Consider the following 27,637-nt stretch of genomic DNA (forward strand, 5'->3'; position numbering starts at 1 on the left):
CTGATAAATAAATAAAGGGAGACTAGTATAGATCTATTTCAAGCTTGAAATAGATCTATACTAGTCTCCCTTTATTTATTTATCAGCACACACACATGTTACTACACATAGAAATAAATATAAATAAACAAACAAATAAATAAATATAAATAAATTGTTTTAGAAACATTTGAGATATTAAGCATTTTACTGTAGTTGGTTTGTTTCTAAATTTTCTCTACCATTATTTTATCTTATGTTTTTAAAAGATGCTGCCTGATTAATTTTCCGCTCTCACATTGATTGATTGAGTCTGAGATAGAAAAGATCATTAAACAAAAGGGCAAGACTTGTTTACTGTTAAAAAGAAAGTATTATATTTCAATTCACTCTTAAAAAGTGTTATGTGAGACAGTATCTAGACAGTTAAGCCATTTTCAGATTAAAAGTCAGTGAAACAGTTAGAAGCCCAACAAATGGTTGATATACGTGTGGTCCAGGGGTGGGTTTCAATCGGTTCGCGGCGGTCCCTGCGATCCGGTTGGTCGCCGAACCCGGAAGTAAGTAACTTCCGGGAACGGCGAAGGCCCCCCCCCCGCGCCCGCTCCTTACCCGGTTTTGATGAATTCTGCGCTTCCACGCATGCGCAGGACGCATACAGCGCCTGCGCGATCCTCCAGGAGCAGCTGGAGCATCGCACAGACGCTAGTACGGATGCGTGCGCCACGCGCGTGCACGCGCGCGCCACACGCATGCACGAGGACGCCGCACACGTGCGCGAGGACGCCGCCGGCCTCGTTCCAACCGAACCGGTTGGAACGGGGCGAGAAACCCACCCCTGGTGTGGTCATGCCACAGCTAATGCCATTTCATAATCTTAAAAATATAGCAAAAAGTATAACTAATAAGTAGTTGGTATTATTAATCAAGTGTAAGTTTATATGGTTGCTATTTATTGATGAAATGACTTGTGGGTAATGCTGTGTAAGAGCGTGAATATGTTCTGACATTTCTATTGCCTCTTTAATAATTTGCCTCTCTAATAAGTATTCATAAACATCCAAATAATTTAAATTAGAAGTGTTATCAACTGTCATCTACTTATCCACTAATGACTGGTTGTGGGCCTCCTGCTACACTAAATACAGTCAGTATATAAGGAATTGACATCTGCTGCCAATTTCACTTTCAGATTTGCTCTAAAGAAATCAACACCCCAGCAGGCAAAATATAGCATATATTCACTCTCTTGCATGGCATTACTCAGAGGTTCTTTCAAATGTATTGTCTTAGTTTAAGAATGCAATCTCACCGCTAGTAAATATTAACACATTTGAAACTAAAAACTAAGGAGGTAAAGATCTTCTTAAAGCTGTACATTAGTTTATTAAATTCTTTTATAAAAAGATAAAACACACCTATTGTGTGGCAATTCCACTTTATAAAATATGAGAACACCCCAGTAACCTACAGAGATGGTGTTAGTTTGTTCTTACAAAAATATCAGGATGATAATTTAGATCACTTTTCATTAAAACTAATCCTAAAAAATTGTTAGGAGGAACTCACAGCTAATCCTGTGGTTGATCTTTTTATTAACTACCAACTCCCACCCTTTTCCTTTAATGTGCTTTTTAAAAAAGAATATTGGGCACTTTTGTAAAGACCCAGTATAAAATATCTTAATGAAATAAATAGAAATTTATGTAAACGCCGGGCATCAAGGGGCCTATTTGGATTTTCTGCAAAAGCAAAAGCAAAGCAAGGAAATTATGGTACTGTTGTGGCCCAGCAGGTGCCGTTGGAGCTGCCACCAGACTCCGACAGCGAGGGGCCCTCTGAGTCGGCTCTGGAGGATGTGGAGGACCTTGGACAGGGTTCCGACTCCGAGCAGGGCGCAGAGAGGCTGGTTGGCCACCAGGAGGCACCTGAGCCTTGGACCAGTGGGGAGGAGACAAGGGAGAGTGAACCAGATGCCAGTAGTGAGTTGTTCCTGGATGCACGCCGTCGAAGAGCTAATAGGCGTCAGGAACAATTACGCAATTACAGGAGGTGATTGTACTCAGCTGGTGGTCATTAGGCTCCTCTCCAGACTATAAAAAGCTACTTGTGCACATGGCCCTCTTTGCAGAAGTCAGCGCAGGATTGAATGTCGGAGGACATTACTGTGAGCTTGGCAGGCTAGATTGGTGCCAAGCCTTACCTGTGTTTATTGCTGCCTGAGTTTGTCTGAGTTGCTGCCAAGGTCCTTATCTGTTTGTTTTGCTTGGCTTTCAGCCACCGAGGTCTTGGTGTCTTGTTATTAAAGTACATTCCAGTTAAGCTTGTATTGGCATTCATTACTGGACAGAGGAGGGGGGTCAGAACATGGTATTATTATATATATGTCCTCTTTTTAAAAAGAGATTGTTATAAGATTATACCATTTCAATTATATTTAACGATACACTCTTAAAAGTTCTGAAATGCATAATTTAACTTGCCTCAAAGCAGCTATCACTCTGATGAGAGCTGTCTCAACAACATCCCTGGGTGAAAGTCCTAAATCTCCAACAGCAACATCCAGTAATGTTTTTATCATGTTCAAAGGTTGTCCATCCAAGCACATTGTTACAACTTGTTCGTGGATTCTTTTCTTTTCTGACCGGGATATATCATATTGATAGCCATATTCTTGCAGAATTTTCTATAAGGGGAAACCATTTAAGTGTGAGTTTAAGTCATAACAACGCAATATTTCTTTCCGAAATTCAGATTTCATTGCTAACCTAGAAATAACCTTTTCAGAGACAATGAAAACAAAAAGCTCCAAACGTTATTCCAATCAATCGTGACAGAAATAATGACAGAAATCATTATTCCCACCACTGCACCAAGCAATTTGTAAAATTAATCTCATTAACGGTTACCTTAGGGATATTTATGGTATTATACTTTGTGTATGTAAAAAAAAAATCCACAACTTCCTTTTCCACCTTACCTTTATGATTTTATTAATAATACAAAAATGACCATCAAGCAACACTATTGCAGAGTCCAAATCTATCGTATTATCTAATAAAAATAATTGCAGATGATCCTGCAAGATCCAATCTGGGTTGATCGCCGAGACCAGAGGTTTAACTCTTCCAAGCTTTTGGTCTCGTGCTGAAGCCCCTCCTCAGGGAACTTCCCTCTACCAGAATATACACATACACACACATACATTGACCTAGATTGGATCTTGCAACATTGCCCCGGGACACGTATATTTGACCTTCACAGGTGATCCTCTTTTAATTATCACTCCTTCACTGACCATTAAAACTTGGAAGTACTGAATGAGTGGTAGTTGCAATTGGTTCTTGAAGTTCTGCCTATCACAGAACCCTGAGGGACACATGATCATGATCTGGGAGCATGGCAATCAGTCTGGATTTCCAACCAGTGCAACGTCCTACAGTCATGTAATTCCAATTTGCAACCTTCCCTGCTGGTTTCCCACAACCAAATTCAACAGGGGAGCCGGCAGAAAGTGGAGTGTTACAATCACAAGATCCTTCCTTAATGACCCCTGTGATCCTCACTTAAAGATGGTAACCAGGGAGCGCCAGAACTGGCACTACTAAGCAACGCAGTCAACGTTATGTTGAGCTTTAATATCACTATCACTTAGCGATAGACATTCTGGTCCTAATAAACCTTAGTGAGGAGTACCTTTCCAAGTTTTAAAAAGAAGTGAAACACTTTGATTCTGTCACCTGAATTATTTCAGCATGAAATTAAATCTGGCTACTTTTATGGTATGTTTTACAGAGTGAAACCAACCTAGATGAAGGAAAATGTATTTAGAAAACTAGTGCACAGAGATTCTACTGTATGTGATACACGATCTTGATTTGTTTCTGCTAAATCTTTTTCACCTACCTGGTCACTGGTTTTCAGGTAAGAAATAAAACTATGACTAAGGGTTTCCAGGTGTGCAAGGGACTGCTGGAGATGATTCAAAACATCTTCATAAGTGATTTGCCTGTGAACTGCACCTTCTGTGAGATCCCCCTCAGAAGCTCTCTTCCCAGCTTTTTCAGCTGAATGTTTCATCGACTTTATGGCTCTCTTTGTCATCTCTACTCGGGAGTCGACTGACAGCTGAGGAAAGATAATGCTCAATTCATCATAAATTGTCACTAGCGTTTATAGTACAAGTGGTGATTGAATGCACATGAATCGGGGATACCGAAACTGAATAATATACATTGATTAAAATATTTCCTCTTTTTTTCTTTAGTAAAGAACCAGAATGTGTTAAATATAACAGAACATGAGCAAGAGAGAAAAAAAATTGTTTCTGAAAAGAGCTTTTGCCTTCGAAGTCTAATCCCATGCTATTTCTATTTTCATGCCTAAGCTTCTCTTGAATGATTCCATTATCTAATTTTTAAAAACATTTAAAAACACACAGAGACAAAACTATTTCCTTCCTTATAATAGCCTGTGGAAATCTTCATTCTTCAACTCATTTGACAAATGCCTCTGAAGCTATTAGTTGAAGTATTCCACTTAAAATAGTATTGAAGTCAAGAGCTCAAAAGGATTAACAAGTAAACAGGAAGGCAGAAGAAGTGAGCAATCCCATTCTTTCTCCAAATGAGTTTTCAAGCACCTACATATTGGGATTTTCATAATGTTACTCTGTTTGGTTGCTACAGATTCCTCTACCTCTGACAATTAATAATTTCTCAGGAGGGAAAAAAATGAACTGTATCTCAGTCAAGGAACTCTTCCAGATGACTTTTAAAAAGCAGAAAGTTTTTCCTCACTGATCCACAAGTAAACTTTTACAGTTCAGAATTCTCAATGTAAACAATCTAAGATCATGTATCATGCAAGCCATGGTTTGTTTAGCCGTAGTTATAATTACATGGATTCATATAACATATCATTAAATGTTCATACAGATTATGGGTTACTGTAAAGCAGTAAATTTAGTCATATCTATCATATAGTAAATATCTTTATTTTTTACAGGAAAATTAAAACAAAGTATTTCCAAGTATTGTAGAGAAATATATATATATATATATATATATATATATATATATATATATATATATATATATATATATATATATATATATATATATATATATACACATACATATACATACATACATACATACACACACACACACACACACATACATAATTATATTTATGTATGTTCCTTGCTTGACATGTGCATTTTTCTGTTTTTCCTCTCTGAAAGAATGAAAACTATAGACTCTCCAAAACTGAGAGGAATGTATTATCTAAGAGTATCTATCTAACATAATTCATCTAGAAAAATATACTACATTTTGCATTGTCCCCATGACTACTAACTACACTAAACTACACTAAAAGATCTTTTGTAATTATGTTAAATTTGTATATCTAATTAAGGTCTAACTCTTCATAGCAAATAAAACTCCAGCAGAAGACATTTTGTAGCCTGATTTATTTTGAATGCTACAGCATAAACTAAATTAATAAAAGTGCACCTACTCAGCTGTAGGTTTAATTGAATTTGATAAAGATTAAAAGTAGTTAAATTTTATAGAAAGGAGCTATTTAATCCTTCAGATGCATTATCTGGTCCGATATGCTGTAATTTGATCAAACAGTAGCTTGAACTGTGATAATCGTTGCCTGAAATGCTACCTCAGGCTTAAGATCTTGGGCTAAACCAAAATCAGGGTTCTGTAGTCTTCCAGATTTTGCAAACCAAAATTCCAAGCACTTACAGCTAAAACAACCTATAGTGAGACTAAGGGCTAGTTTAAACTAAAGGTGTCAAAATTTTCTTCCAAATTATCCTAAAAATGTACATCTTTGCATTGGTGGGAGGTATGCCATATAGTTAAGGATGCGGTGGCTCAGTGAATAAGATGCTGAGCTTGTCGATCAGAAGGTCAGCAGTTCAGTGGTTTGAATCCCTAGTGCCGCATAATGGAGTGAGCTCCCGTTACTTGTTCCAGCTTCTGCCAATCTAGCAGTTCAAAAACATGTAAAAATGCAAGTAGAAATAATAGGAACCACCTTTGGTGGGAAGGTAACAGCATTCCATGTGTGTTCGGCATTTAGTCATGCCGGCCACATGACCACAGAGACGTCTTCGGACAGCGCTGGCTCTTTGGCTTTGAAAGGGAGATGAGTACCGCCCCTAGAGTCGGGAGTGACTAGCACATATGTGCAAGGGGAACCTTTACCTTTATGCCATATAGTCTTGAGTTAACAATTTCAACATTCATAAACCCACAAATTGCCTATCTCAGCCTTGCTAACCAAGTCTGACTGAAATCCCTGCAATTTTCCTGATCCTTATCCTACTGTTTTGTTTAATTCCAAATTGGTAGCTTTCCTTATTAAGAGTTCTTGTCAGACAAGACAAAAAGGAAGAGATCATCTTCAGAATCGTTTATCACAATTTTGTGTAATGGCTCAAAGCATTTTTGAGATGCTATCCTTTTTCAAAAGCTCAGACTGAATATAGCTTGCAAGTAATCTCTATTATTTTAAGTCCAATAGAGTTGCAGTCAGGACTTTCAATTGTTCACGACTCCACGTATTGAGTAATAGTTCACTTTGTTCTATCTACATTTGTCTATCTGCCTTACTTAGGTTCTAAAAGCGTGCTCTAATTTCTGCACTGAAATTACCAATTCTTTTATGGAAAAATAGATTGATTTTCTTCCCAAAGAAATAATTGTTTTCAGTTTACGTATGTATGGATTTTCACTAATTCCCATGTTGAATAATCTGTTCAAAATGTGATTTGCTGTACACATATACCCATATAAGCTATTTATATTGTTTAATACAGGAGCTACACTTTTTTAAAGTTGCAAGCACTATCATATGATTTTGCACAATGCTGTTGATGCCAAATACATCCACTCCTTGTTTAGAGACAAAGTTCCTTTCCAAGGACTAGACTGTTGAGCAAAATAGTTGCTAAGTTAACATGTGACTTAGGGACAGAAATAAATGCTGGGAAGATCACTGGGTGCTATTGTCTGAATCAGATAAAGCTCTCTTGCACAGCTACACCATTGTTACTCTCAATCTGGCATGTGCTGCTGATAAATTAGTGATAAATTCCTTGTCACTAAGGTCCATGTGAAATTAAAGAAGCCCCTTTAATAATATAATATTGTTCACTACAAAGCTAGTGCTAGTTAATTTAAGTTCTAACTGAACAAAGTTCTGTATTGTAGAGACAAATTAATTCCCAATCTATTCTTTCCATTAGCACTTTATAAAGGTAGACTCCATTTACAACAGTTCATTTAGTGATCATTTGAAGTTACAACGGCACTGAAAAACATGGCTTGCAACTGTTTTCACACTTACAACCGTTGCAGTATCCCCCAGGGTCACGTGATCAAAACTCAAGATGCTTGGCAACCGACTCGTATTTAGGACGGATGCAATGTCCTGGGGTTCATGCAGCCACCCTTTGCGACTTTCTGACAAGCAAAGTCAATGGGGAAGCCAGGTACATCTAACAACTGTGTGACTAACTGAAGAGCTGCAGGGACTCGCTTAACAATTGTGGCAAGAAAAGTCGTAAAACGGGGCAAATTGTACTGGACAAAATGTCTCACTTAGCAACGGAAATTTGGGGCTTGGTTGTGTGGTTGTAAGCCGAGGACTACCTGTACTTTCTCTAGATCAGGACTCCCAAACCAGACATCCTTCAGATATATTGGAGCCTAGTTCCCATGAACCAAAAGCATGGCTATTGGTTAGATCAGTGGTTCCCAAACTTGGCAACTTTAAGACTTGTGGACTTCAACTCCCAGAATTCTCCAGCCAGCTCTGCTGGCTGGAGAATTCTGGGAATTGAAGTCCACAAGTCTTAAAGTTGCCAAGTTTGGGAACCACTGGGTTAGATGATGGGAGTTTTTCAAAGCTGTCTCAGATGCAATTAAACCATAGGTACAAGATAAGGGGTCAGATGTAGCACTGACCAGCCTTGCTTTTGGGGATCCACATTAGAAAGAAATATGTGAAAGAACCATTGAGAGAGTCTGTCTCTCACACAGGGATTGGCCACACACCAGACGAGGGCCATTATCATAAGGCAGAGATCCAATGACCAAAGAGAGAGGAGAACAGTGCCAACTTGCTTGGAAAAACTCCCTGAGAATCAGAAGTTCTTGAAAATAAGTAGCAATAGCAATAGCAGTTAGACTTATATACCGCTTCATAGGGCTTTCAGCCCTCTCTAAGCGGTTTACAGAGTCAGCATATTGCCCCCAGCAACAATCCGGGTCCTCATTTCACCCACCTCGGAAGGATGGAAGGCTGAGTCAACCTTGAGCCGGTGAGATTTGAACCGCTGAACTGCAGATAGCAGTCAGCTGAAGTGGCCTGCAGTACTGCACTCTAACCACTGCGCCACCTCGGCTCTAAATAAACATGTATAGAGAGATTAATTAGAACATAATTCACCCACATCTACACCATTGATAAACTATTTTAGTAGCCTATTTTTTGCCAACTTCGATGGATCCAATAGCTTAAGTTATTGGAGCCTCTTCCTGACAACATTCAAATGCTTAATTTTTTAAAATCATAGGTTGCTTTGGTACTTTCCATATATTTGTCCAACTATTTAGAAACCCCAATTTTTGTCTATGTTTGGCACTTTTTACGCCAATAAAAAGGAGGCGTACACATAACGCTGTTATAAAATAATACTTACTTTGGTGACAGCCTTTGAAGAAAAAGTAATTTCATCCAGAAAGTTGATAATATCTCCTGGGTAAAGTCTATCAAAGTATTTGGCACAAATGTCATAAGCATGAAGCCATTCTGGTGGGGTTTCTGGAACCCTTTTAATCAGATGGGAATCCCCGTTCCAGAACAATTTTTTAATCCAGGCAGCATAGACAGAGCTAGGAGACAGTAACCTTCCATCTTTTCCTGGGATTTTAGGAGCAAGCTTGGAAATCGGCAGAATATTTTGACTTGTGAGGATAGGATCCAAAGCTTCCAGAGGGTCTGCATTTTCTTCCGTTAGTTTTTTATAATTAAGACCTGTTAGCAGACAAAAATATATATGAGCAGCAGTCCTTATGGATCAGCTATGTTAGAAATTGAAATAAAATGCGAAGCCCGATTTATGGGTATTGGGATTCTATTACCAATGCATAATTTTCATCGCATTACAGTAAATACTTTTCTCCAATTTAAAGGCATGGAATATTATGTTATTATGTTATGCAAGGTTTTTAACAGAGGCATAACAGAAGTAGGCAGAGAAAAGGAGGAAGGCATATCAAAAGCCTCAAAGAGGAGACTCATTTAACCTCCCACTTCATGAGCTTTAAAGTTGTTACAGCAGGATAAAGGGATATAAATTTACCACTCTTCCTACCACTCCTAGATCAAAATTACACATGATGACATTCTTACCAGCCATCAGTATGTTCAAAGGGCACTAAAAAGCATTTTCATGTGTACTAAATTTTGTGTTTAAAGCACCTCTGGATGGAGGAGTTTATCAATGGTATAGATGTGGGTGAATTATGTTCTAATTAATCTCTCTTAAATGGCATACTCCTATACATGTTTATTTAGAGATAAATCCCATGGGAGAATCCTGAATAAAAATGGCTTCAATATATTTTTGTACGTTTTGGCTAGAACATGAAGCACGCGTGGGAATGGGGCCAAAACTTCATTAAAACCACTTCATGACATCAGTTGTGCACCATTCCTAGGTGTTGCCCATTTTCCCAAGGATGGCAATAGCACTTAGACTTATATATTGCCTCATAGTGCTTTTACAGCTCTCTCTAACTGTTTTACAGAGTCAGCATATTGCCCTCCAACAATCTGAGTCCTCATTTTACCCACCTCGGAAGGATGGAAGGCTGAGTCAACCTTGAGCCTGGTGAGATTTGAACTGCCAAATTGTAGGCAGCTGGCAGGTGGCAGAAGTAGCCTGCAGTACTGCACTCTTAGCTACTGCGCCACCAAGGCTCAGGATGATTTTCTAAACTTTTTTCACAAATAAATTATTTCATTATTTATTTTCTCCAATGGGAAAGATTGGGCAAGCTAGAAATAATCAAGATTTGATTATGCCTTCCCTGGTTGATAGTCCTATGGCCTGATCTTTTCTCAGCTAAGAAAAATGAATAGTGTAGGTGACGTGGATCACGCAATCCATCTGCAATGGGGGGAAAAGCAGGTCAGGAAAAGTGGATCTATTCTGTTGCCTCACCATTTGTACCTAAAAGGTAGTGTCAAAGCATAGGTCAAAAAAAATAGATGGGGACTTTGCTCTCCATCCCATTTGTCAGTCTAATAGGGTGGAATAGCCCAGGGAATGCAGATTTTCCAACCCCGTTTTAAAGTAGCAGCTCCCAGTCCTTTCTTTGTGTAGGCAACTAAAATAAAACAAAAAAGACTACTGTGTAAAGCCAAAGGTTGTGTACAATAACACCTGCAGTGCCACAATGCACATGATAAATCCATTACTCTGGACCTATTTAAAATAAAAAAATGACAAAAATGACAAAAATGTCGCAAGGTGTCCAAATCCATTTTTTGAGAAATGATGGTAGCCATTAAAATCTTAGGATATCAGTCTAATGCTCAAGTTGTTATCTCAATGTAAAATATAGGCATCCCCTCCAGAATATCATCTTAACTCATATATAATATGAATGAAGTCAACATATGTACCATTACCATGAATTTAAGCTAATGTTTCCCTATAGGAAGACTAGACTGTTAAAAAAGATACACAACAATCTTGTACATTTGCCATTTTCCTCCTTTATCTGTTCTAGAGCCGAGGTGGCGCAGTGGTTAGGGTGCAGTACTGCAGGCCATTTCAGCTGACTGCTATCTGCAGTTCAGCGTTTCAAATCTCACTGGCTCAAGGTTGACTCAGCCTTCCATCCTTCTGAGGCGGGTGAAATGAGGACCCAGACTGTGGGGGCAATATGCTGACTCTGTAAAACGCTTAGAGAGAGCTGAAAGCCCTATGAAGCGGTATGTAAGTCTAACTGCTATTGCTATTGCTATCAAGTGGTCAATCATGGCTCTATCGATCTGTCTGTCTGTCCATCCATCCATCCATCCATCCATCCATCCATCTGTCTGAGAATGAACATCGGTGTCTGTGCTCACCTGTAAGAAGCCATCACTCTAAAGCACAAGGCCATAACAAAAACATACCTTTATATCAATTAGTAAGTATCAATGCCAGTCTTTAAAGTAATGTATATTAATTAACAAAATAATTGTTAATCTCCATAGGCAGCTTTCTTTCTCAGATACTCACAAACTAATCTCGGCAAGAAACAAGTAACCACACAGAAGATTAAATTCATCAAACAAATGCTGAACTGCAGCCTTATCTTTAAAGACATCCAGCTTTGCTAAATAGTTATGAATGTTAACAACTTGTACCTGGTGCAACTGCCTTGAATTTTTTCAGAAGTCGTATGTGAGTTTCAAGTTTGATGGCATCTTTCACAAATTCAGAGCAAACACAGTTCTCAAGAAGTGTGAAATAGTAGAGTAAGCGCTGGTGATCCTTTCCTTCAATGATAGGATATACATATTTGGTCATATGCTCATGAAAGGCTTTTGGAACAGTTTTCAGAGTCTCAAATAGGCCAAGACTTTTTGCCCGGTCTTCTATTGCAACTGTGGACAAACTGCATGGAAAAGCAAAAGAAAATGTAATAAATGAAACCACCCATTTCATCAATTTATCAATCTAACTTTTTGCTAAATACTGGGTGATGTTATTAAGTATGAAAAGATTTTCAAAGAGAGAGGCTCTCTGCATTAAATCCTAAACTATCATCTGCAAGCCAATTGCCTTGCTCATAAGCACAATTATCCACAGTTCTAAAAACTCAGCAACTTTTTGAAGGACATAATAAGTATTATGTCCTTCAAAAGTATTTAAATATGATGTTCTAATAATTTAATGAGTATCAGCTTTTATTTGTAAGTTAGAACAGTAGTGCCACATATCAAGAAAAATAAAATAAAAGGAAACTATGAAATTGGTGTAGGACAACATTAATTAAAATTATTTCTAATTTTAAGCAATAAAAAAAAAAAAGAAACAAAACCCCTAAGTACCGGTATAATTTCTTGCTTTGGTGAGGATTCTTTCCAAATGAATCAAAATTGTGTGCTTTTCTAATAATGCTGCAGTTAAGGTTTAGAATAGAATAGAACAGAATATCAGAGTTGGAAGGGACCTTGGAGGTCTTCTAGTCCAACCCCCTGCTTAAGCAGGAGACCCTATACCATTTCAGACAGGTGGCTGTTGTGTCACTTCTTAAAAGCCTCCAGCAATGGAGCAGCCACAACTTCCGAAGGCAACTTCTGTTCCACTGGTTGATAGTTCTCACTGTCAGAAATTTCTCCTTAGTTCTAGTTCAAATCTCTCTTTGATTAATTTCCATCCATTGTTTCTTGCCTTGCCTTCAGGTGCTTTGGAAAATAAGTTGACCCCCCTCTTCTTTGGGGCAGCCATTCAAATATTGGAACACTGTTATCATGTCACTCTGTTTTTCTTTTCACTAGACTAGCCACATTTAATTGCTGCAATCGTTTTTCATATATTTTAGTCTCCAGTCCCTTAATCATCTTTGTTGCTCTTTTCTGCACTTTTTCCAAAGTCTCAACATCTTTTTTTTATTGAAAATTTTAGGGAAAAAAAACTTTTACAAATGTTTACCTCCCCGCACTGCCCTCCCCACCCGAACCCCACCCCACCCCAACCTTCCTTCCACCCCGACTTCCCAGAACCAATACAGGGTATAAATCTTTAACAAATATATTCTAAAATGAAATTAAAGAAAGTTAGTATCATCTTTCATTTGAGCTTTAACTCCTCTTTGCTAGGCTAACTCTAAACAGATTATATCATTCCTTGTTTCTTCAGTCATAAACTATCTGGAATTTCTTAGTCCCATATTTATTTTGAGTATAGTCAATCCATCTTCTCCACTCCAATTTATATCTCTCATTTGAGTGATCCTTGAGATATGCTGATATTTTAGCCATCTCTGCTAGGTTTGTTACTTTTAATGTCCATTCTTGAATAGTAGGCAAATCTTCCTTCTTCCAGTATTGTGCCACCAACAGTCTTGGTGCCGTTATTAAATGCAAAATCAAGTTAGTCTCTATAACCGTACAATCAATAATTAAACCTAACAAGAATAACTGAAGGGTGTCTCAACATCTTTTTTTATAACGTGGTGACCAAAACTAGATGCAGCATTCCAGGTGTGGTCTTACTAAGGTTTTATAAAGCGGTACTTGCACTTCACATGATTTTGATTCAGTATATAATTCAGTATATTCAGAATATTCAGTACACAGAATATTCAGCATAAACAGTATGGAGTTGCTTTCTTTTTGCTTCTACCCCTACTTCATTTAAGCTTCTTCTTGTTCTTCTAAGAGGTACCATCTGTTTCCACTCACTATCTGCTTCCATGCCTCATCGCTCTCTGTTCAAAGGTGAATCAGTTAAGTACAGTATTTATCCTAAGTCCGTGTTATTAGAGGGCTTTCTTATTGATATAAAATTTGTTCAACATTCAGCGGGCTTGTTTTTATCTAAACTGGGTGGTTGCTTAGCAACGTGTTCATGTTACGGCAGCTAAATTTCTCCTGGGATTATATGCAACAGCAGTAGGACCTATGTATTAAGTAATGATTTTCTAAAGATACTGAAAATCAAGCACTCAGCCGATTTGCCTGTAGCTTTGTACTTTGTGTCATTGCAAAGGCAACTTACACATCAGTGGAATGAAGAAAGAGGCAAGGATGGACAAACACATACTGGATTCATACCTACCTGCTAACCTATAGTTTGCCAACAATTATTACAAATATTTTTCTCCTGCCATTTTTCCCTATATGCAACTCAAAATGGCAAACATCTCAATAGTCTTTCTGCTTCCTATAACTGGATTCTCATCTCACACTAAGGCAATTTTTACAAGCTATATGCCTAAATTGATAAATTGTTAACCAAGGCACTTTGCAATTAGGTATGATGTGAAAAACTATGTCATAATCTATTTCTCTTTCCCCTGAATTTCCAGTGACTTTTTTTTTTTATAACAAAAGAACAAATCATTTCAAGAGAAGAAAGGTTCTGAACAATGCGCCAGAAAAAATATCAGAAAACTCAAGAAGAGGTTAGGCCAACTGCTGTTCTCTACATGTTTTTACGTGACCTGACAAATGCGCGCCTGACAACAGCGCGCCGACAAAACCGCAGCGATAAAACCGCGACGTCGACAGCGCGCCCACAAAGGCGCGCCGACAAGAGCACCGACGGAAGTGCGATTAGGGTTAGGGTTAGGTTTAGGGTTCTTATGTTGTTTTCGCGTTGTTTGTTGATGGCGTGCTTCTGTTGGGGCTCTTTTGTTGGCACGCCTTTGTGGGCGCGCTGTCGATGTCGCAGTTTTAACGTCGCGCTTTTGTCAGTGCGCTTTTGTCGTGCGCGCATTTGTCAGTGAACCATGTTTTTAGACTGTAGGTGTCACCAGGGTTTGCTATTAGGGGGATAATTTCTGATAGGGAAGCTGCACTCTAACAACATAATGGAGGGCACCAGGTTGTGCATTAACCTTAAACCGATGTTTAATTTTTATCATTTCATTTTTATAAAATCACTCAAAAGGCACATTCACAACATTGTAATATTAATAATAAAGCTAGTATATAATTCAAGCACCTACCACATAATACTCCATCACTCCTTGTGGCTTGGTTTCAAAGTTCTGATGGTGCCCCTTCCCCAGTTTATATATCTTATATAAATCCATTTTACATAATTTATGTAACTCCCCGCCATTGCATTTTGAGCGCTTGGTAACCAGCCCATAATTATGACTATTATGGCCAGTCCGCCACCATTTAACCACAATTTTTGAAGACTTTTGCTGGCAACTGGTGTTTACTTCCATTTCTGGCAAACTAAACACCCCATTGAGTGAAATGGGTTCGCTTAATGACCAGAGCAAAAAAGTTGTAAAATTGGGCATGGTCACTTATCATTTGGCACAACTTACAACTGTAATTCTAGGCTGACGTATGGTTGTACGTGCAGGACTATCTGTATTAAATAATAAGAAAAAATGCATATAGAATGTATTATGTATTTCTGTATATAACAAATGGTTGTCTTGACTATTCAAAAGCAATTCATTTGATGTTCTTCATTTCTTGCAGATGTACTTGTATATTTTGAATTGTTGTTTCGCTTCATGACCCACGTGCTAGGGCAGTGTTTCTCAACCTTGGCCCACCTGAAGATGCATGGACTTCAACTTCCAGAATCCCCCAGCCAGCACAATTCAAGTTGAGAGCAGAGCTGGCTGGAGAATTCTGGGAATTGAAGTCCACGCATCTTCAGGTGGGCCAAGGTTGAGAAGCACTGTGCTAAGGGGGATGGGTAGATGGCTAGATATTCTCTCATAGAGTTCTATAATGCAAAACAGCATTCTTGCATGTTTAAGTGATGGCAAGTCATCCAGATCCTCAGGCAATAAACATCTCCAAACCATGACACTTCCACATCCATATGAGTGAGTATGAGGCTCTTTTTTTTAGCAGATTTTTATTTTTATTTTTTCCCCTCTACGACACCTTACAGTCATTACATCAACATTGTTATGTCATCATATCTGTACATGTATATAATATTTCGCTTCTATATTTACACACCTTTATACACAGTTTTATATATATTTATATATAGTTTTTTGACTTAATTAATTTTATTCTTGTTTTGCAGCCATTTGTACCAATTGTTCCAAATTTCATAATATTTCGACTCTTCTTTATCTTTTAATTTCAGTGTTAATTTGTCCATCTCTGCACAATCCAAGGTTTTTTTTTATCACTAATTCATCCGAGGGGGTATTATTTTGTTTCCAGCATTGGGCAAATGCTATTTGCTAGCTGTAGTTAGCAGATGTGTTAATATGTACTTAATTTTCTTTGTATATTTCCCTTTGATTATTCCCAGTAGAAAGATTTCGGTTTTGTATTTTATCTGTTCTCCTGTAATTTCTTGCACCCATTTCCAAATTTTTGTCCAATATTTTTGTGTTTCCGGGCAGGTCCAGTATGAGGCTCTTAAAGTAGAAAGTGCTGTTTGGTTTTAATAGCACCAAAATAGATCTAATAACACCAATGAAAATTTCCACCTTTGAGTCATTTGTCCGAAGAGTTCTGGGTGTTCAGCTACATGGTTGTTATTGGTCCTTGTTTTGGGCAAACTTAATGTCAGCATCAATCTTCTGCTTAGACTTCTGTCTTCTATCTTGTAACTCTCCTATCAATCTCACTTTTACCACACTTTTCTGAAGATGGACTCAGGGAAGAGAGGCCTATAGATCACTGGATGTTATTTTGAGGTTCTGTTATTTTTCTGGGTAATTTTAAACTCTGCTCGAGTTATTTTCTCAAGTTTCTGACTATGGAGTGATAAAGCCCCAAAGCTTTAAAAATGGATTTGGAAACTTCTCCTGACTGATAAACACATTTTTTATAAAATAAACACTGGAGGTCTTCAGACATGTATTTTATGTGGTTAAGCTGTGTTTCTTAAACTGTAATAAGAACTTTACTGCGATGAGACCAGTTTGTGAAATTTATATAGGACAAATTAGCCTTAAATGCTTAATAAAATATTCATGCAAGTGTCCCCAGGACGCTGAAATTGCATGTTGGGTTATTTTGTTTATGAAACAAATGGAGAAAGTGTTATTCAGATATTATTTATTCAGCCTCCCTCTGATAGGAGCCACATGAAAGTCGAACATTCAAACATTCAGAAAACCCAAAAGGTATTGAGTATTTCCACACAAAACTATAGATCAGTGTTTCTCAACCTTGGCAACTTGAAGATGTCCGGACTTCAACTCCCAGAATCCCCAGCCAGCATTCGCTGGCTGGGGAATTCTGGGAGTTGAAGTCCAGACATCTTCAAGTAGCCAAGGTTGAGAAACACTGCTATAGATACTGTCTCAGCTAATCAAGTTGAGAATGTTCACTTGAGCGCCACTTTCTGGATACTTGCTTACTTGTAAAATAGGTTCCACCACAAAACCGTGGTCGACTAAAGCGCACTCGACGAAACCGCGTACCTGACGTCATCACAGCGCGATGAAAAAAGCACGCTGTGAGCGCTAAAGTTAAAATTAACCCCTAAACCTAAACCTAACCCCCGAAACCTAACCCTAACCCTTAACCTAACCCTAAACCTAACCCTAACGCTTAACCTAACCCTAACCCTAAACCTAACCCTTACCTTAACGTGAATCGGCTTGCTTTCAAAGCGCTTTTTAAAGCGCCCTTTTTTCTCCGCGGTCGCTGTTGTCGCGCTGCTGATAACGTCAGCGACGCGCTTTAATCGGGCGCGCTTTAGTGGACCGCGGTTTTGTCGTGCCACGGTAAAATAAATGAAACAGACTGAGGTTCTGTACTTACCCGCTGTCGCTGAAGAGAAATTCCAAGTGTGTCATATGAACTTCCCAGAGTGGGACATTATAACGCTGAGCCAAGGAGAGCGCTATACTGTACACATTTTCTTCAAGTGTTCTGGTTACCCATGTGGGGAAAAAAAAGTTTAACAGCTATTAAGTAATCAATTTGAAAAATGCTTAACTACAAAACAGAACAGTATCTATAACAGTATCTATAGACGTGTGCCATAGGTGGCATGCAGCACCATCTCTGATGGCAAGTGAGTGGTAGCCCAAATTCAGCTCCGATGTGCATGCGCCTCCCGCCAGCCAGCTGGTCTTCAGGTCTCTGCCACACATGTGCAGGGGTGAGGGGCGTGTGGGGAACCCATGTGCGCATGCATGAGGGGAATGCGTGCATGCATGGGGGCGCGTGCATTGAATTTTGGGGATTTGGACACACATGTGCGCATTCGCGCGCGCACACACACACGCTTTGGCACTCAGTCCGGAACAGGTTCACCATCAATGATCTATAGGATCTATTCGAAGGTATTTCAAATTATTCATGGAACCCTAAGTTCCGTGACAGTCTAAAGCCCTCCTCCCAAGGAGCCAAGGTGGCGCAGTGGTTAAATGCAGCACTGCAGGCTACTGCTAGATCAGCAGTTCAGCGGTTCAAATCTCACTGGCTCAGGGTTGACTCAGCCTTCCATCCTTCCGAGGTGGGTAAAATGAGGACCCGGATTGTTGGGGGCAATATGCTGACTCTCTGTAAACCGCTTAGAGAGGCCTGAAAGGCCTATGAAGCGGTATATAAGTCTACTGCTACTGCTACTACTCCCACACTCAACAAACTTGACTTGAATACAGCCAATTTTCCACTGTTAAAGCTTTGCCTCTTGTTCAAAGGTTTCAAGATTCCCCACCCACCCACCCGTTAAATACCACATTCTATGGCCTGGAAAGGTTGGAACATCCTGCTGCAATAAAATTCTTCAGAAACTAAACTTTCATCCCCTTTTATTTATCCCTAAAAATATATATATTATAAAACATATAACTCGAGTGAAAAGGAGTAGACTGTAAAGTCTGGATGTTTTTTTTTTTAGAAAAGGATGAAAATATTATTCACATTTCAGTAATTTCTTTATTAATGTGAAATCAGCAGAGGCTACAGTTTGGATCCCGGGAACATTATTTATGTATTTGAAGTCAAGCAAAAAGGCTTTCATTAGATATAAAACTTCTCAAGCTGCGGTGTGCATTACTAGTAGGGATTAACTAACCCCCAGTCTCTTGAGTTAGAAACCAGTATTTTCTATTCATATCCTTATCTTTCTTGCTCTTGATGTTGACAGTAAAAAAAAACCTCAAGAATATAAAGCATATAAAGTTTGACCAAGACTCTGAAATGCCAATCTAACAGCATAAAGTTGAATATGAAGCATATATAACTTGTAACAAAGCATTTGGGGAATTACTACTAGGTAGAAGAGCTGCATTTTTTTGCGGAAGAATATAAAAAATATAATATAAGGTTTGACCAAGACTCTGAAAAGCCAATCTAACTGGGTAAATCTATTTAGGCAAGTTGAATATCATACAGGAGCATATATACAATAACTTGCAGCAAAGCATTTGGGGAATTGCTATTGGGTCCAAGAACAGCATATTTTGCTAATGAAAGTTGAAACCAAGGAAGGCCTTTTATGAATTGGGATTTACATTCTCACAAGTATCGGTTAAGTATGGATCAGCAATAGCAATCCACATTCCATTGAAGGCAATGTGAAGGTTCCTTGATGCGCTCCTGATACTGTACTTTGAGACAAATAAGATAAATAATTTTGTAAAGGAGCTTTTAAAGCCCTACATGGCATCGGACCTGGGTACCTGAGAGACCGCCTCCTGCCGATTACCTCCCATAGACCGATTAGATCTCACAGGTTAGGTCTTCTCCGGATCCCATCTGCCAGCCAATGTCGGCTGGCGACTCCCCGGGGGAGAGCCTTCTCTGTCGCAGCTCCAGCCCTCTGGAACGACCTCCCCGTGGAGATCTGGACCCTTACTACCCTCCCGGCCTTCCGCAAAGCCGTTAAGTCCTGGCTGCTCCAGCAGGCCGGGGGGCTTTCGAAATATCCAGCCCCACGGAAACTGTGACTGTTGTGTATTTTAAAGTGTTGTTTTGTTTATTTATCCTCTTCCCTTGTTTATTGTAAGCCGCCCGGAGTCCTTCGGGAGTGGGCGGCATACAAGACCAATAAACATCAACATCATCGAGTCTCAGAAACATCAGACAAAGGATCAATCAAAGCAACTGCATTTCTCTCTCTCTCTCCATATATACAGGTAGTCCTTGGGTTGGAATGGCAATTGGGACCAAAATTTCCATCATGAAGTGATGCAGATATAAAATGCAATAGCACATATCTGTACTTTTTAACAACAGCAATCCCAGCAGCCCAGGTTGCTTTCATAACTTCAGGACTGTGTGAGGCAGGAAGAGACAGTAGCCCCAAACAAGGAGCATAGGAAGTACACAAGTGCCATGGTTTGGTGGGTACTATAGGCAGGTGGTTCTGAGCATAGACAGGCTGGCAGGGGTCACAGGTGGGAACCTCTGAGTTTGGGCAGGCATTTTCGATCATGGACAAGCCAACATGGGCTGTTGGCAGGCACTTCTGAACGCAGGCAGGCTGGCAAGGACCAAAGGAAGATGCTATGGAGCATGGGTAAATTGATGAGCATAAAGGTGCTATGGCGTACAACATTCCAGAAATCTCTTATTCCATAAGGGTGTTCCTTGGGAAAAAAATATGGGAATGACTTATAGCAGGACTGTCAAACTCCCGGCCCATGGGCCGGGTGCGCCATGAGCTGGCGACTCCCCGGGGGACAGCCTTCTCTGTTGCAGCTCCAGCCCTCTGGAATGACCTCCCCGTGGAGATCCGGACCCTTACTACCCTCCCGGCCTTCCGCAAAGCCACCAAGTCCTGGCTGCTCCAGCAGGCCGGGGGGCTTGTGAAATATCCAGCCCCACGGTAACTGTGACTGTTGTGTATTTTAAAGTGTTGTTTTGTTTATTTATCCCCTTCCTTTGTTTGTTGTGAGCCGCCCAAAGTCCTTCGGGAGTGGGCGGCATACAAGACCAATAAACTCAACTCAACTCAACTCAACTCACGCCCAGTTCAGCAAAGGGGAAAAAAATTGTGATATGTCAGGTGAGGCCGCCGTGATGATGCGGGTTTGACACCTCTGACTTATGGGAACAACTTCAAATCTTCCTTGCGGACTTCCCCGTTGACTTTGCTTATAGGAACCTGGCAGGAAAAGTTGCAAATGGCGATCAAGTGACCACAGCTTGACTATAACCTCATAATCGCAAGCTGGCCACCTAATACCTGGATCACAATTACATGCTCGCAGGGGATGGTGCAGCAGCCACAACTTCACACTCTGGTCGTAAGTCCCCTTCATTCAGTGCTGTTATAATTCTGAACAATCGCTGAACGAGTGGTCGTAATACGACAACTACCTCTATTATGTGTCAAGTATATATACATATATTCCAGATCTACACAATAAGCCATCCTAGAAAATATGGTCCAAGGCCCTATTCTGCAGAAGGTTTCCCTAGGGAAGGATTTCATGGTTGCCACATAGTCGGCTATGTCGGCTGACGACCCCCCGGGGGAGGGCCTTCTCTGTTGCAGCTCCGGCCCTCTGGAACGATCTCCCCGTTGAGATCCAGACCCTTACTACCCTTCCGGCCTTCCGTAAAGCAACTAAGACCTGGCTGTTCCAGCAGGCCTGGGGCTGTTCTTTTGTAAATATGTTTTATTTTCATTTTCATTTCATACAGTCACATATATACTGTGCATAACCGGGGCCATATCACATTGAACAATAAACACAGCCATTCTTGTCAACAATACCCCCCAAAATAAAAACCCAATATACCACTTCAACCCTCCATACACCCTTTCTTTCACCCCCCTCCAACTTTCCTTTCTCCCCTCCAACATTCCCCTCTACCCTACTTCCCCTCCCCCTCTATCACTCCTCTCTCCCAATACACTCCCTCCCTTCCATCTCACCCTCCCTCCAATCCTCTCTCCCACCCTCTCTACCCCTCTTTCTTCTTTCCTTCTGCTCCTCCCTTCGGTGTATTTCTACTATCTATCAATATATTCAGCTTCCTATTTTTACACTAAAATTAAAAAAGCAACAGTATACAAGTGCAATCATATTACTTTAAAATCTAGCACATACTATATTTCCCCCCTCCCCCCTAGGACCCCACCTCCTTTCCAGGCCTGGGGCTGTTGAAGTATCCAGCCCCACTTTAAGTTATGAATGTTGCTGTAATTTTAAATTTGTTGTATTGTTTTATATATTCCCCCTCCCTTTTTTATTGTAAGCCGCCTGGAGTCTTCCGAGAGTGGGTGGCATACAAAACTAATAAATGCAAATACAATACAATAGTCTTCCCGACATATGGTTTGGCAGTTAAACCAGCTACCCAGGGATGGGTTCCAGCTGCTGCTACTGCACATTACTTTAAAAAAATGCTTCTGCGTATGCACAGAAGCAAAAAAACAAGATGGCAGTGCCTACAGCACCGCCAAGAGAACCGATTCGGGGACGTGGCAGACCAAGTTACTACCTGCTCGGCTGAACCTGTCCGGACCGGTAGGAACCCACCTCTGCAACTAACACATGCGGTTTTTTTGTTTTAATCCACTTTAACCAGTGAAAGAGATTCATTGAAAAGCAAAATATATGTGAAATCACTGATGGTTATCCTGCGATGGTGATCTGCATGGCATGTGCTTAGAGATGATACATTAAGCATTCACAGAATTGTTCATGTTCAGGGTTTAATATAACAGCAAATTGAAAGACAATGAACCTTTTTCTAATATAAGTAACCCACTCCTGATTCTCATCGTAAATTAAATAGCACCATTCAACCGTAAATTAAAAAACAACAACAATACATCGCATCTTTCCTCGTGCCTATATTTTTAGACTGGACTCCTCTCCTTTGTAAAATGTGATGTGCATTGCATTAACAATTACATGTTTTCATTACACATTAAAAAAAACTAGATAATCCAACACTTTTTAAAACAAACAAACAAATCTGCAATAATAGTATAAGCAATATTGGCCTTTCAGCTCCAACGGTCCTTGGAGGAAGCCAGTTATCTTGATCCATTCCAGTCAGGCTTCAGACCTGGCTACAGCACAGAAACCGCTTTGGTCGTGTTGACTGATGATCTCTGGAGAGCCAGGGATGGAGGCCATGCCTCCATCCTGGTGCTCCTTGACCTCTCGGCGGCTTTCGATACCATCGACCATGGTATCCTTCTGCGACGACTGCGGGAGGTGGGGGTGGGAGGCACTGTCTTACGGTGGTTCTCCTCTTACCTCTCAGACAGGTCGCAGTCGGTGTTAGTCGGAGGGCAGAGATCGACCCCTAGGCCCCTAACGTATGGGGTGCCGCAGGGTTCGGTCCTGTCCCCCCTTCTTTTCAATATCTACATGAAACCGCTGGGTGAGATCATCCGACGGCACGGGATAAAATACCACCAGTATGCAGACGATACACAGTTGTATCTGTCCGCCCCGTGCCAACTCAATGAAGCGATGGACGTGATGAGCCAGGGTCTTGAGGCTGTTAGAGACTGGATGGGGGTTAACAAGCTTGTGCTCAATCCAGATAAGACCGAGTGGCTGTTGTGCTTCCCTCCCACGAATTGGCCAAGTGTTCCATCTCTCAGGCTGGGGGGTCAAAATGTACGCCCCTCAGATTGGGTTCGCAACTTGGGAGTCCTCCTGGACCCACAGCTGACTTTTGAACATCATTTGTCAGCTGTGACCAGGGGGGCATTTGCCCAGGTTCGCCTGGTGCACCAGTTGCGTCCCTACCTGAACTGGGAGGCCCTCACAACAGTCACTCGTGCCCTTGTGACCTCTAGGCTGGAGTACTGCAATGTGCTCTACATGGGGCTGCCCTTGAAGAGTATTTGGCGACTTCAGCTGGTCCAGAATGCGGCCGCGCGAGCGATCATGGGTGCACCTCATTTCACCCACGTAACACCTATCCTCCGCGAGCTGCACTGGCTGCCTGTTGATCTCCGGGTGCGCTTCAAGGTGCTACTTGTCACCTACAAAGCCCTTCATGGTATTGGATCTGGGTACTTGAGAGACCGCCTACTGCCAATTACCTCCACTAGACCGATAAGATCGCATAGATTAGGCCTCCTCCGAATTCCATCAGCCAGCCAGTGTAGACTGGCAACTACCCGGAGGAGAGCCTTCTCGGTGGCTGCTCCGACCCTCTGGAACGAACTCCCCGTGGAGATTCGGACCCTCACCACCCTCCAGACCTTCCGCGCCGCCCTTAAAATCTGGCTGTCCCGGCTGGCCTGGGGTTAAAGACTCTAACCCCACTCGAATTGTATGACTGTTGTGTTCTTAAATGATGTAGTGTCGTTATGTGGTAAATTGTTTGTCCTTCCCCCCCCTTTGAACTGTGAGCCGCCCTGAGTCCCCCCAGGGAAAAGGGCGGCATACAAATAAAGTGACTATGACTAATATTACTATTATTATTGCGAGAAGCATTCTCTAGGTGCTGGCTATTAGGGAATGCCAACAGGCAGGGCCTAGAAAGAGAGCCTTTTTTGTCATGGAACTCACCCTTTAGAATGTCATATCTCTGGGGATCAAATTGGTTTTTTGTAAGGTCTTAAAAGACTTGATTTTGCCAGTGGCCTTGGGGATCCAGGAATGCACCATGGTGGTGCAATGGTTAGAATGCAGTACTGCAGGCTAATTCCGCTCACTGCCAGGGGTTCGATCCTCACCGGCACAAGGTTGACTCAGCCTTTCATCTTTCCAAGGTTAGTAAAGGAGTCGGTAAAGGTCAGTGAGGACCCAGATTGTTGAGGGCAATATGCCAACATTTTTAAACAACTTAGAGAGGGGCTGTAAAGCAGTGTGAAGCGGAATATAAGTCTAAGTGCTATTGCTATGCAAGGAAGCTTGTACAATGGCTTCACTGGTTGTTGTTAGCAGTTCTTGGTATACCTTGGTGTTCTGACCCCCCTCGTTCCACACCAAAGCACACTCCGAGCCAGAGATAAATTACAGCATTTAATTAACAGACAAACTGGTCCTTGGCAGCAACCCAGCACAGACAAGCTTGGGAAGTAATAAACACAGATAAGGCTTGGCAGCAATCCAGTCTGCCAAGCTCATACAAAGTTCTCCGACATTTGATTCTGTGCTGACTACTGCAAAGAGGGCGTGTGCACAAGTAGCCTTTTTATAGTCTGGAAAGGAGCCTAATGACCATCAGCTGAGTGCAATTACCTCCTGTAATTGCGTAATTGTTCCTGACGCCTAGTAGCTCTTTGATGGCGTGCATCCAGGAACAACTCACTACTGGCCTCCGGCTCACTCTCCCTTGTCTCCTCCCCCACTGGTCCAAGGCTCAGGTGCCTCCTGGTGGCCAACCAGCCTCTCTGCACCCTGCTCGGAGTCGGAACCCTATCCAGGTTCCTCCACATCCTCCAGAGCCGACTCATAGGGCCCCTTGCTGTCGGAGTCTCCTGTTGGGCCACAACACCTTGGTATATGACTGGGTTGTTGCATGGCTTTTTATACTGTTTTATATATGTCACTGTATTTTTTGTCTGTTTTTCATATAACTTAAATTGCTCTGAGCTACCCAGAGTCATGGATTTGAGATGGGTAACTATATATATATAAGTTGAAATAATAAATAAGTAATAATAATACAAAAATTTCTTGATGAAGTGCAGTTGAAAATATAGATTCTGCTTTGCATTTTACATATGACAGATTAAAAGATATACTAAGTAGACACCAACTTACTCTGCCAAACCTAATATGGTTTCTCTCTTGTATTGACAATCTGCTGTAAACCTTTGGACATCCACTCCTTTGCCAAGGCCTTGAAGAATTTGAGCCTGGGTGAAATCCAAGAGTCGTTCATTATAGTACTGAAGATGTTTAATCAGAATTGCTATTTCTTCTGGCCAGTCCGCATAGCTGGAGTTGGTAACATGCTTTGTGACCATCTGAATTATATCCTTGGGGTCAGCCTGTAGAATTAATTCACAACACACTGAGATTTACATTTGTTCGAAGAATCATGTTATGATGGCATTTTTAACTGTCTTCAAAATGTGGGGGTACATCGAGGGTTTTGGGGGGGGGGTTGAGAAGAAAACATCTTACTTTCATACCTTTTAATCATTTCCAAACGAAAGTAAGATAGCAAGCAAGCAAACAAAAAAAATCCTTATCTTCAAAACACACTGCTAGCAGCAACAATAAAAAATCACTTTACTTTCTCAAATTTTGCCGATTCCGCCACTTGCAAACTTTTGTACTATAAGCATTTCTTAAATTGCAATTGATCATAAAAATTGACAGGCAACAAATGTATTCTTTTTTTTTTAAACTGGGGGAACATTCAAACTCTTAAAAGTTGTTTTAGTACCAAAACAAACCCTTAAATCTACTTATTTAAAATGTAAGAGTTCTAGTACCCTCAGAACCGACAAAAAAGCTTGAACGTTCCTTTCAATTTTACCAGGAAATAAAAGTGATCAGTGAATTCTTTTTTCTTTTTAAAGATAAAAAAAAATAGAAGTTTATTTCAAACCTCCACTCTGTTTTGTTTTAAATTAGGCAGCTTTATCTATTTATAAGGAACTACTCCATGTACAAATTTCATTCAATTTTTCAAAGATAAGTAAAATTTATTTTCCCGTGTTAATTTACAATCTCTTATTTGCAAACAAAGGTTTAGATTTTACCTTTGGATGGAAATGAGTCTATTTTTTTTTCCAAATTGCAGTTCAAATTAAATATTATCAATGCATATACCTAATAAAAACTCCCGCATTTTACAATATTGCTTTGTGACTTTACCACTTTCATGGTGAGGTCAAAATCCACAATTTACTTAGTTCCATCAAGTACTGAGAGACATGTTGTAAGATTTGACTACATCCCATTCTATTTTTATAAAATATTACTGGTTGCTCTTCACAGTAACCTAATAAAGGTTTCTTTTAAGTTATCAATAACCAAAACACCATTTACTTGTTTGATACCATATAACTGCATTCTAAAAAGTGTGTTCCACTTATATTGGAATTTTAAAAGCTTATCAATCTACAAAATATGATCATTTCATCTGCACTGCTGTCTTACCAATTTTTAAAGTTGAAGATTTAACTGGACATGCTGACAACAAATACATGTTTTAATACACAGGTCTCTTTCTCCCGAATTGATATAAAGAAGGATGGGTTGCTGTATCCTTTCCTTTAACTATAGTAATTTTTCTCAAAATCCCTCTCAAGGAGCCATCACTTCAAAAGTTAAATCAACCTTTTGAACTTGACAGACTATTTTTAAAACAAGTCCTATATATCAGCATTATTGTAGCAATTGTCAGGACTATGTCTATATAGGAAGCAGCAGGTGAAGCTAAACAGAATCACATCGATACCTGTACAATTAGCACAGGGTGCCCCCAAAGCTGTGTGTTCTCTCCATTTCTCTCTCTATACCAGTGAGTGCACAGCAAAAGATCCACCTGTTTAAACTACTGAAGTTTGCAGATGATACAACAATGAATCCGCATACGGACAGGAGGTTGAACAACTAGCCTCGTGGTGCGACCGGAAAAATCTGGAACTGAACACACTCAAAACCACAGAAAAGGTGGGAGACTTTAGGAGAAACCACCCCATACTACCACCTCTTACAGTACTAGACAATACAGTATCAACAGTAGAGACCTTCAAATTTCTAGGTTCGATCATGTCGCAAGACCTAAAATGGACACCTAACATCCAAAACATCGTCAAAAAAAGCACAACAAAGATGTTCTTTCTGTGCCAATTCAGAAAGCTCAATCTGCCCAGGAATTGCTGATACACTTCTCCAGAGGAATTATTGAGTCTGTCATCTGCACCTCTATAACTGTCTAGTTGGGTTCGGCAACCCGACAAGACAGACTAATTATTCAGAGGATAAGTAGAACTGTGGAAAAAACAATTACTACCAACCTGACTTCCACTGAGGACTTGTATACTGCACAAGTCAAAAAG

At 40.4% G+C, this 27,637-nt stretch overlaps 1 protein-coding gene across 1 annotated transcript in view; it reads right to left on the bottom strand.

The window, feature by feature from the left end:
- The window catches only part of NBAS (NBAS subunit of NRZ tethering complex), a 193,881-nt gene that overhangs the window by 34,847 nt on the left and 131,397 nt on the right, over positions 1 to 27,637 (bottom strand). The window contains 6 exon segments of the mRNA XM_032213456.1: positions 2,463 to 2,665; positions 3,886 to 4,107; positions 8,708 to 9,042; positions 11,431 to 11,681; positions 17,500 to 17,610; positions 25,383 to 25,612. Coding sequence (XP_032069347.1) covers positions 2,463 to 2,665; positions 3,886 to 4,107; positions 8,708 to 9,042; positions 11,431 to 11,681; positions 17,500 to 17,610; positions 25,383 to 25,612 — 1,352 coding nt within the window.

The sequence above is a fragment of the Thamnophis elegans genome, chromosome 3 (assembly GCF_009769535.1).
Source record: "Thamnophis elegans isolate rThaEle1 chromosome 3, rThaEle1.pri, whole genome shotgun sequence".
Lineage (NCBI taxonomy): Eukaryota > Metazoa > Chordata > Lepidosauria > Squamata > Colubridae > Thamnophis > Thamnophis elegans.